Below are 12,475 nucleotides of genomic sequence, written 5' to 3'. Positions count from 1 at the left end.
TTGACAGTGGCATGATTGTTGGTACCAGCTGGGCTGGTTTGAGTATTTCTATAACTGCTCCTGGGATCTCCTGGGATTTTCACGCACAACAGTCTCTAGAGCAGGAGTGGGCAATATTTTCTCACTGGAGGCCATATGAGAAATTCCAAATGCCTTTGAGGGCCGAAGACATTCTGTCATGTCTTGAAGGGGATCTATTGTTCTCCTTTCCAACTACTTTTTCCGGAGGCCCCTCATTCTGTCAGCCAATGGGGTTTAAGCACAAGTTTCAGGTTCTGTGAGCCAATGGGGTTTGAGCTTTACTTTCGGGTTTGCGTTAGTCCGTAAACTTTCACTGAGCTCACCTCATCAGTCCACCAAAATCTTTCTGAACAAATTTGAGGCGAGAAATAAGCAATCCAGTTGCTGAATCTGCACTCATGTAACCCACCGCAGCAAAACCCGCTGTCTCGCACATTTCTAAAATCGCTAGGAGCAGCCAAATAAGTTGAAAAAACCTTTCTTGAAGTAAAACGTTCCTCTGTGTTTTTTATTATCTCTCAATGTATTTTCAAAACCGAGTTTGATCTATTAATAGTAGAAAAATGTTAAACCGTGGATAAGATTAGTTAGATTACATGGGGCAACACAGTTGACTTACCGAGACACTGAACAGCTCTGAACAACACTGATTGATCGTTTCCTTTAAAGCGACTGTCCAGGTGAAGATCAGAGTTTGCGAGAGTTCAACCTTTAAATCGTACTACTTTTACACACACACGGAGGCATCATTGTGGAGGGGGCGTGTACCAACGTGTACCATAGAAGACGAAATCCTGACGTCACTTCCGTAAACAAGACGAGGATTCTTCGGTTTCACTTGTCTGTGAAAACTCTGTGTTGTTATTGATTACGAGAAGCGGGAGGAAGATCTAAATCATATCACGGACCTTAATCTGACAAGTGCGATAGATCCAAGTCCACGTACTGGACTTCATTTTCCACGATGATAATCAGTTCTCAGACAGCGACGCCCCGAACGACAGCGCTGCTGAATCTGATATTATCCTGAACTGGGAGAACATTTGAAAAAGCGGATTTCAACCTGAATGTGACGATGAAACAGAATATTTTCAAGAACCACAGGAGGAGACCAACGATACGCCCATTGTTACAACGGAAGAAGTTGATGACGTGATGAAGTCCGTTGAGGTTGGTGATTGGCAGATTTTCAGATTTCCGATTTTCGGAGACTCATACTGTATTATTAATAGACTCTACATTTTGTTGTGTTGTCCGTACTTTTAAACTCCTAAATAATTCCACGTTTATAAAACATGTATATTCTTACTGTTTAAAAAAAAAAAGCTTTTTTGAAAACAAAAATTGTTGTGTGTTGATGACGTGTTCAACATTCCCTCAAAACACAAGAACAGAGCAGTGATTGCCCCATTAAGCAGGGTGTCAAGTCCCCATTCAGCAGGATGTTAAATAGCCATGTGACAACTAGCTAGACTCTGTTAGTCCTCCAACTATTTGCATTCTGGGAGCTGGCAGAATGAACCAAGTGTGGGGGAAATCTTTGAAGGTGATTATCTCAGGACCACGGTTTGCCACACCCTTGTCATTAACAAGTCATAGCTTTAAAAATATTAGCTTGATTTGCACAAGTGACACCTTATTTGGAAGCTCTGATTCTCCACTTTCAACGCAACTGTTGTTCTGACTTTTGTTGCCGACACTGTCCCGGGACACCGCACACAGGGATTTTTTTGTTTCACGTAAACGTCGGAAAATGAAATTAAATAAATACATCTACAATAATAACATTCTTATTGGTTTTGTTTGGAGGGACACACAGCAGATCCCACAGTCTATCTTCTGCATACTTTTATCAGCACTGAGCACTAATCACAATTAATTAGACTTATGGGTCTATAACTGGAGGTGAGGGTTGGGTCCCTATTGGGTTTGAGCAAAACCAAAATGAGAGCAGTATTCCTGTGAGGAGGCATGGTGGAGGTTGTCTTATACCGTTTTCCCACCCAAATTAGCAGGTTGACCCGGCTTTTTAAAACCCGGGTCAACCCACTAAAAATGGCCCATTGCCAGTGTGATTGGGAATAAAACAGTAGAGGAGACAGTAACCTAAACAAGCAACGACATAAAACTGTAAAACTTGGGGGGTAAAAAGTATTTTGAGCCATTGGGACATTCATGAACGCCAACATTTCATGGTCCCCATGCGGAAAAAAGTAAAAATCTTCTGATTTTGTTTTTGGATTCTTAATAAGGTATTGAAATGATGGAATTTTTCACGGACATTCCTGTCTTTTCATGAACCAGCATCCGGAATTTCAACACGCATCCCATCACGCAGGTAAAGGGGCCAAAATTAGCGGGACCCAGGTGTCCTTTTCACATCAGAGCCGATCGCAGGTGGAGCCGATTAAAACCTGTCTCTATTGCAGGGTCATTTGTCCCAGAACTGAGACCTGGGTTTTTCCTTTCCCAGTGTGGACAAATGCCGGATGTTAGCGAGTGTTACTGGGTGTTTGATGCAGTGGGAAAAATTATTTATCTCCGTAACCATTCGGATAAATATTGGGGATATGAGTTACCAGAAGTGTTTACAGAATTCCACTGGGTAGCCATCTGATCCAGGTGATTTATTGCCAGGCATGGAAAAGGGAGCTTTCCTGAGTTAGTGGTTGATTTAATGTGGTAGCCTGCTCTGTGGATAGTTTAGCGAGGTCGTTATCATTGAGGAATGAGTTAGTGTTTGATATATTTGAGTCATAATCTGAGAGATATTGCTTATTGTAAAAATCTCTGAATATTTAATTGATCTCTTGCAGGGTGTGTGTTATTCTTCCCTGTGGATCTTTGATGGCTGTAATAAGGGTTTTTTTTCTATCGGGTTTTAATTGATTGGCAAGAAATCTACCTGATACGTCATTGAATTCAAATTAATTCACTCTTGTTCGTTGCATGAGGAATTGTCTTTTGATGGATGATATCATCAAGTTGAGATTGAATTGTCCGGATCTCATTTCGAAATTGTAAAGTTCTTTATCTGTCAAAAGTGAGGTGTTAAACCGCCATCTACCAGGAGGGTTTGAGTTGGTTTCATTAATGAGGCTGTAACTAATCTGTCCGTGAACGGAGATTACAATAGGGTTGATTTCAGGGTTAGTGATTTTGGACATTACCGATTTACTTCTCAAAAACAAGTAAATTCTAGAGAAGCTTTTGTGGAGTGGTGAGTAATTTGTGTATTATCTATTATGTGGATTATTTCAATTATCCCAAAGAGCAAGATCACTCATCTATTGTTTTATAATGTCAGACGAACACCAGGACTTGTAATTATCTCTGGTTTGTGAACAGTCTGAACTTGGATCGAGTACTGTATTGAAGTCCCCTCCCAATGTAATAATTGAGTCAGGGAATTCTAAGAGTTTTGAAAATATATTGTGAACGAAATTTGGGTCGTCGTCATCGGGGCCATAAATATTAGCTATGGTTAATTTGATATTTCCTAAAATTCCGTAAATCATTATGTATTTCCCTTCTGTGTCTGATATTGTTGTTTTATTCTGATATGGGATACTTTTATTGATCAATATAGAAACACCTTTTTTTAAATTATGTTATGCAGAAAATGTGATTAACAGTGAGGTGAACTTCTTGCAGTAGACAGGAGCTGGGGTTTATCCTGGTGTGGTGATTAAGGATTTTGTTGCGCTTAGCTGGTGAGCCCAAACCTCTCACATTCCTACTAACAAACTTAATGAATGTCATTGAGGTTAGTAAGGGGGTGATTGATGTGGATTTGTAGTTTTCCCATGCAACAGCACAGTGCATTCAAGACAATAGCTATACTGACGTGCCCATGTTTTCCCAGAGATAAGTCTTGAGTTTTCCTCCTTTACATTCCTTTTTACTGTCCAAGTATTGTAGGAAGATTGTAGGGATACCTATCTACACAAAAAACTGATATAACCTAACTCTAACCCAGCTGGGCGACGCCATGCTGGATCTGTACTAACTTCCACGTTCTCGCGAGATCACAGCATGCCCTCCACTGGACGCAGAAAGTTCTAAGAACCATTGGAGGAAGAGATTGTTTCATTTGTGCCCGAACTGCGTCATCCAGTAACGATATTTAGGATATTTAAACTTAAACTTAAAATGTGCTTCATCAGACCAGGCCACCTTCTTCCATTGCTCCATGCTCCAGTTCTGACACTCATGGGCCCATTGTAGGCGCTTTCAGCGGTGGACAGGGGTCAGCATGGGCACCCTGACCGGTCTGCAGCTACGCAACCCCATATGCAGCAAGCTGCAATGCACTGTGTGTTCTGATACCTTTCTATCATAGCCAGCATTAACTTTTTCAGCAATTTGTGCTACAGTAACTCTTCTGTGGGATCAGACCAGACGGGCGAGCCTTCACTCCCCACTCGCATTAATGAGCCTTGGGCACCCATGACTCTGTTGCCGGTTCACCAGTTGTCCTTCCTTGGACCACTTTTGGTAAGTACTAACCACTGCATACCGGGAACACCCCACAAGATCTGCCATTTTGGAGATGCTCTGAACTAGTCGTCTAGCCATCACAATTTGGCTGAGATCCTTACGCTTGCCCATTTTTCCTGCTTCCAACACATAAACTTCAATAATCGGCTGTTCACTTGCTGCCTAATATTTCCCACTCTTTGACAGGTGCCATTGTATCGAGATGATCAATATTATTCACTTCACCTGTCAGTGGTTTCATTGTTGTTGCTGATCGGTGTGTGTATATACAGTTTCCATATCAATCTAATCAATCAAATCTAATATGGTTGTCTAATTCTTGCTTTAATATTTGTATTTTATCTATATTGGCACCTGCAACTAGCTGGCTAGTGGGAAAGGGAAACAAAACAGGTGAGACTGACCAATAAGTGAGGTTTAGATATGGGCCTATATTGCACAGAAACTTGCTTAAGAATTTAGAAACACCTTCAAAGTCCTTGTTTAAATCACAAATTGTGTTTATCCAGCCTTTATAGTTGATTTTGACTGTAAATATTATCAATAAACCAATTATCAAGCCAGGCTGAAGTCATCCAGCTACATGTCCCTCTCATCTCTCCAGACACCTGCAGATGGAGAGGATGAGGAAGATGACGAGGAAGGCGACTTTGAGGAGGTCCCAGAGAAGGAAGGATTTGAGGCCCACATTCCAGAGCACCTGCGAGAGGAGTATGGTCAGCACAGCAGGGGGAAACACACACACACACACACACACACAAAATACACTTCAAACACACAAACACGTGTGCATAAATAGTTAAGTTAAAAAGCCGGTAAGACCCACCAGCCGCTACCCTAATCTTCTCAGATTAGAGCACTTTGACAAACACACACACACACACACACACACACACTTCAAAGGGTTGCAAAGAATGGCGTCAGCCAAGACCATTTAAAAAAAGAGGTTGCTTTATTTATAAAAATGTAGTATAAATAAACCTCCTTTGAGACGTGGACATGGATTTGGGTGCCCATTTGCCAGTACTTTGTCAAATGTGCGCTGCACCAAAGGGTGGAGATGGTCCCTAAAATGAGATACCAAAAATGATTCCATAATATACAAATACAAGGCCTAAATACATGGTTCTGGCTTCATGAATAGGTGAGAAGCTAGGGGATATGGATTCACTAACATAACTACTTCCATTCTATAGTAAATTGAGATGGATCAAAGCAAAACTTCATATTTTTATCCTTGCCTCGAATATACTCACAATTGGAACGGAAAAACATTATTATAACTAAAATCCCAACAGTGATGCACCTGAATCTATACTACAACTGTACTGAATTTCCTGGTAAAACAAAAAACAAAGCAAATAATAATTATAATAACAACAAATAAACAACTTTACAGAGGTTTGAGAAGGGGCTTTCCCAGACGGTCTCCATTTTACAGGCATTTTACTGCAAAGTATTGTTGAAAATACTGTTACTAGATGCTATATTTAGTTTTACTTGAAAATACTTTCAAGTTAGAGTGGAGGCTATCTGCACACAATATACCCATTAGCCAATATACTGTATGTCTTATTCAATCTTATTCTTATTTGTCAATTTTATGTAATCTTTTTTTATCACAATATCCACTTAGTTTAATTGTCAGTAGCAGTAGAACTGACTGTACATCACTGTTGTTGTCAGCCTTCAATAAGAAACAGTAACACAGTCCCATTGTTAGAGAAGTTGTTTTTTTTATAATTACAATAACACAAACAGAAACAGAGAGGGTTAGAAAGTGTGCATGGGTTGGCTCAGAGGAAACCCACTCGGAGTAGGGCTTGAAGATCCTTCAATGTCTGTCATAGAGGCTTTACCCTGTGGATTTGTTTCGGTTGAGTTATAGTGTCTTCATGTTGAATGTGTGTCATGGCGCATTTGTTGTCTCGCCTTTATGGCGGGAAAGGTCAAAGGTCAAATGTACACATCATTAAACAATCTATCAGTGGCGTTATTGCTAGGTCAGCCACACGGCTCTTTTGGTGTCAGACAGGTGTAACATTGTTCGTATGGTCTATACCCGCCCAGCCCCCCAGGCAAGGGTACGTTTAATGGCTACATATGGGAAAAGTGGGGTCGTACGCATTCTCTCTCTTTCCTCAGGCGCTTTTGAGAGCCCTCACTACTTTGCATGTGAGCTTTTGTCAAGGCTTTGTCCATGGATTGGGCTTTTCCATTACCTGTAAGCATAATGTATTCCCTCTTGCTCGGAATCAATGAAGACCAAATATAATTAGATTGTATCTACAGAGCCCAAAACAGCCTAGTGTGTGTGTGTGTTCGGGTGATAAGTGTGTTCAGTAACGATCTGCAGGGGCTGGGCCAAATTAACCATGCAACCTCTTTAATTTGTTCCTATTAACCCTTGTACACATACAGCACAAACACACAAACACCTGTTATATATGGAAACCAATTCTAAAGAGATGCTATACACTGATATGCCACAACATTAAAACCACCACGAATTACCACTAATTTTGTGTAGGTCCCCCTCATGCTGCCAAAATAGCTCTGGCCCATCTAGGCATGGACTCCAAAGACCTCTGAAGGTGTTCTGTGGTGTCTGGCTAGATGTTAGTAGCAGATCCTTTAAGTCCTGTAAGTTGCGATGTAGGGCTCCCATGGATCGGACTTGTTGTTCCAGCACATCCCACAGATGCTTGATTGGATCGGACCCTAACGTTGGCCATCCACATGATGTAGAAGAAAACGGGATTCATTCATTGATGCTCACGTGTCCATTGTAGGCACTTTCGCCCATGGACAGGGGTCAGCATGGGCACTCTGACTGGTCTGCAGCTACGTAGCCCCATACGCAGCAAGCTGCGATGCACTGTGTATTCTGACACCTTTCTATCATAGCCAGCATTAACTTTTTCAGCAATTTGTGCTACAGTAACTCTTCTGTGGGATCGGATCAGACGGCCTAGCCTTGGCTCCCCACGTGCATCAGTGAGCCCTGCTGCCTGCAGCAATATTTTATTATTGTATTACTATATGTAACTGTCCATCAGCGCTGGATGACTGTCTGCTATATTTTTGTTTAGCTTCAAACACAGTGATTTCAATATCTAATGTTTGGCATTCAGTCTTAGTTTTCCCTGAAGATCACTTCAAATTCTATTTAGTTGAAAGGTGACCAAAGTGATCGTAATTATTTTTGTTAAATGCTGCAAGCGCCTTCAAAAAATAATATAGACACTTCAAGGGGAAAAAATGAGAGAATCTCTCTCTCTCGCTCTCGCTCTCGCTCTCTCTCTCTCTCTCTCTCTCTCTCTCTCTCTCTCTCTCTCCCCACCTGACCTGTTTCTGCCATTTTGTAGTGTCTGAAGCAACGGGCACAGTGTTAGTAAGATTATCAGCCCAACATGTTTTAATTCCCACTGAAATCAGGACAGCTAGGGTTATTAGGATACCGAATACAATTCCTTTGGAATAAGTAATCTTTCAATTTCTGAGATGGTAGCTAGTCTAGGGAGTCAAAATGCTGGGATACCTATATCGAGTATTTGATCCAATACTTTGCTTGTCTACATAAAATATCCACGAAGATGAGCTGGGTTGTAAAACTAATATATTTTTATTTGACCATCTTTCCTCTCCTGCAGGTCTTGAACCTACTCCTTCCACCTCTGTAGCGCCATCTGACAAGAAAACTCACATTAGGAAAGCTGCCCCCACTCTCACTACATCGTCCTCCTCAGCGTCCATGGCCAGGAAGATGAAGAGAGCTCTAGAGGAGGAGCAGGACCCTACCTCTGCGGCTGCCACGCTACGTCTCCTGAAACGGCAGCTCCCTCTACCCAGTAACCCCAGGTGCGACCACACCCACCTCCACTTATCATACTTGGAGTTATTCTGATTTTAAATTCCCTTTCATCGAAAAGTCACTTATTCCAGTATTACCTGTCAGGCGAAATAAGCTGTGTTTTATACTTTTCTTTCAGTTAATTGGAAATTTTGGCTGCAGAGAACAAAGTAATTGCCTATTGTCAAATGTGTCTTGAAAACCTTACAAATTATTAATTAACATTGACATTAATACACCGTGACTCTTGCACAAAGTCTAAAATTTAAGTATTATCAGATATTTGTTTCTGACCAAGCTTGATCAACTAATTTGTGTGTGTGGGGGGGGGCTGAGCCAGCCTGAGTCAGAGCTTGCAGCTTGTGGGTTCTAATAATTTTAAGAAAAAGTGTTTTATATGTCCACTTGATTTGTCCTCTTGAGAGGGCAGAACAGAATACAAGCAGCTTGTGAGAAGTGCCGGTACGCACCGGTGCACGCTCCATAAGAGTTGTTAACGTTATGGATATGACTTGGATTGTGATATCAACGATAAGATAATAATGTTAAACATGATGCTGTGATATGAGTATATGTAAACGATATAGTATATGGATGCTGGAAAAAGTCCAATTAGAGAAGAACGTACAGTGCAGACACGGACGCAGGGGGCGGAGGAGAAGAGATGCACTTGCAGGCAGTAGTGTTGAAAAGTCTCTTACGGCTCCCAAGCATCTCTGCTAACTATTAAAATGTATGAAATATTTTCTTAATATTTATTCCACTACAAAATATAACATTATTTATAATGATTTAATGTGACTGGACTCAATTAACATCCTCTAAAACCAATTACACAATTATAATAAAAGCAAGGCATTTAATGAAAATAATCCTAACCTATTGTTTTAAATTAAAAGTTATACTCCCAATATTTTTCTTACATCATAGTCCTCTAACGGAGTGAAGAGCATTTGAATGGTTCAATTGGAATTTTCATTTAGCTTTGTTCACTGGAGAGATCTATACTTCATACAGTTATTATTTACTAGCCAATATTGCATTTAGCGAGGTGGATTTCCGAGGTGATACATTTGCAGGTGATACATCCCCCTCAATATTGAGAACAAGTGCATTTGTCCCCCCAATAAAAACAGTTTTGTGTTTTCCTTTCCATAAATATATTTCCACCATAAATGTATGCTGAAAGGGCACAAATTGGTGCATAACAATTCACCAGAATGCAGGAAATTAAGTGTTTGATGCTAAAAACGTCCTGGGCCCCCCGCACTCAATGTGTCCCCCTCAAACGAAACCTATACCACTGAGCGCTGTGGAGAAGGGGCCTCAAATAGGTATTGCCTGAGGCTTCCAAATCTCTAAGTCTGCCCCTACACACCAAGCACAGACTTTTAAAAGGGAGCCATTGTTTGAATAGAAGATATTTTTATTATATAGATCTTTTTCATGTTTAAATATTTTAAATAAAATGTTCACACTCTTTTATAAATCTTTATTTATGTAACTTTAACTGTATTGCTTACAGAAATCTGAAAGGTTTGATTATTTCAAAGCTCCGTCAGATGCTGAGCCATGCTCAAGATGATTATTCAAAATCCTTAATCAAAATTAAATTGTAACGTCAATAATAATAATTAAAAAGAAATGCTTAACAGAAAATAAATTATAATATTGTCCAAATTCCTGTTGGTTTTATTATTTGTTTTAATAGGCCTACATTTTCCAAGTAAATTTGACTATCATGTAAGTAAAACGTCTTAATATCAAGCCCTGATTTAAAATGTAACTTAGAATTCATTAGTGAAGGCTTGTTTTTAATATGTAATTCCAGTCTGTAATTCCAGGAAGAAATTAGAGAATCTCTCTCTCTCTCTCTCTCTCTCTCTCTCTCTCTCTCTCTCTCGATAAGTGAGGGAAAAATACCACCGATTTACATTTAACCTCTCTTCCAAGCAGCACCAGCTTTTCCTCCGAAGAGCCTACAACCTCTTCCGGTGCTTCCCTGGTTTATGGCAATGAGAGTTCGGGCCCAGACAGGAAGGCATCCAACGCTCCAACTGTTCCATTTGGTTTGGATCTGTACTACTGGGGCCAAGAGCAGCCCAGTGCCGGCAAGATCATCAAGTAACCCATGCACACATAAACAAATTGATACAAATAACCTAAGACACACAAACTGGCCGTAAAGGCAGACATTGTCATTGTGACGGCTGCACCAAATCGTAGGCCATAAAATTGTGGGTAAAATCTCTTTTGACTTCCTTACATCATTCTCTTTTCCTTTGTTCAAATCTGGTTAATTTGTGGCACGTTTACATTCACAATACACAAACAACAGAACGACACAAGTTTTGTTTCAACATGCTCAATCTTTTTTCGCATTATTGATATCACATGTTTCTAATTTGAGTGCACACATTTTAGTTAAAGATATTTGTATCATTTGCTGTGAATCATTTTACATTTATTTAACCTGCACTTACTTGCATGTCCACCTGCATCCAATCTTTTAAGACACACTTCCCATTTGGTCTGCACTATTATAGCTGAAGAGGGGTGGCCAGTCACTTTTGCTTTAATTGTGTAAATGTATTATTAGTACTTCAAATTTGGTTGTTAATGCATTTAAATATAAATATTTTATATTAAGTAATTTAAATACTTATGTTAAGATAATTTGCATGTTTTCTTTTGTTTATAAATTAATTAATTTATAAACAGACCCTGTAACTGCTTCCAATGTAATCAGCAGAAAAACACAAGGATTGATATTAGGGCTGCAGATATTCCTCTATTATCCCATTCAAATTTGTATGCTTTATTATTTTTGATATTCAACTATATTCATATTTTTTATGCTCAAATTTGTAACTGGATGGGGGGGAGTTCCGCACAGTTCCGCAGCTCCAATCAGAGAGATCTTTTCTCCAAACAGAGCAAATAAAAACTCTAGATGTATTTAATTGACTCTGTTTCCTGCTGCTATGGAGCAGATCACAGATGGCTCCTGAAAATACTTGCCTTCGTTCTCACAGCCCAGTGGCAAATGACACGCAGCCCAGCACGATCCACGAGCCGGTGGTTGGGAACCTCTGCACTGAAGGACATTCCGTCAGTGATGGTCGGGTTTATTTCCCACGTTCATCGCCACATCTGTGAAATTAATGGACCTTTCGGTCAAATGCACTCTCCCTTGTACACACAGTGAAACGCCTGCGGTGAGGGAAACCCGCTGGTGCGCTTACCTAAAACATTTAAAATAAATTATTTATTTATTTAAAAAAATAAAATAATGAATCAAATGGCAATTCGAATGGCATTCGAATAGTTAATTTTTTTTAATATTCAAATTCGAATTATGTTTCGATTATTCGAATCTCGATGTTTCGAATTTTGTTCCTGCAGCCCTAATTGATATTTGCCACCGAAATAACCTGTTCACCTTGTAGTCAGTACACTAAGTGATGATATAAAGTAGACAGTCGTCAAAGCGAAGTTCTTTGTCAGTAAAGAAAGATTGCACCATGCATTTGAACATTCTCCTAAGAGTTTTGAATTATTTAAGGATTCCACCTCTCCTTAATTGGGGAAGGCAACCGTTCATTCTCTTTTGTCGCTCCATCGCAACAAATCAAAAATTGAATATCTTTTCACTGTGCCTCTTTGTTTTGTATACATTTCACTTTTTTACTTAAGCATTTCTATAGATAGTCTATGGATAGATTTAACATGAAACTGTCGTACAACTGTCACTTGGAACTCAATGCAGCTACTTTGCGTCACTTTGGTTCTTTGATGTACTATAGGTGGCAGAGGTGTTTTTATGAGTGCAAGTACACAAGCACAACACTGGTCAAGATGCTCAAAGATCCTCCTCTATGTCTGTGAACACTCTCTTACCTCCCCACTAGGTCGGCATCCCAGCATCAGTTCTGGGTTCCCTGCGAGGTGGAGGAGGAGGTCGAAAACAAGGAGCTCTCTGCGGAAATCAAGAGCAGATACATCTCCTTCCCAGGGAAATTCACACCTGTCAGCCACACCTGCAATGCACCATTGGGCAACGGCAAACTGTGTCCACGACAGGACAGAGTTAAGGTACCT

At 40.1% G+C, this 12,475-nt stretch overlaps 1 protein-coding gene across 1 annotated transcript in view; it reads left to right on the top strand.

The window, feature by feature from the left end:
* Positions 1 to 12,475, top strand: part of uvssa (UV-stimulated scaffold protein A) — a 52,816-nt gene that overhangs the window by 25,746 nt on the left and 14,595 nt on the right. Inside the window, exons 6-9 of the mRNA XM_080008410.1 lie at positions 5,126 to 5,237; positions 8,175 to 8,382; positions 10,331 to 10,498; positions 12,286 to 12,469. Coding sequence (XP_079864536.1) covers positions 5,126 to 5,237; positions 8,175 to 8,382; positions 10,331 to 10,498; positions 12,286 to 12,469 — 672 coding nt within the window. The remainder of the gene's footprint in view (positions 1 to 5,125; positions 5,238 to 8,174; positions 8,383 to 10,330; positions 10,499 to 12,285; positions 12,470 to 12,475) is intronic.

The sequence above is a fragment of the Zeus faber genome (assembly GCF_960531495.2).
Source record: "Zeus faber genome assembly, chromosome: 10".
NCBI classification, from domain to species: domain Eukaryota; kingdom Metazoa; phylum Chordata; class Actinopteri; order Zeiformes; family Zeidae; genus Zeus; species Zeus faber.
This window is presented reverse-complemented; position numbering and strand designations above follow the sequence as displayed.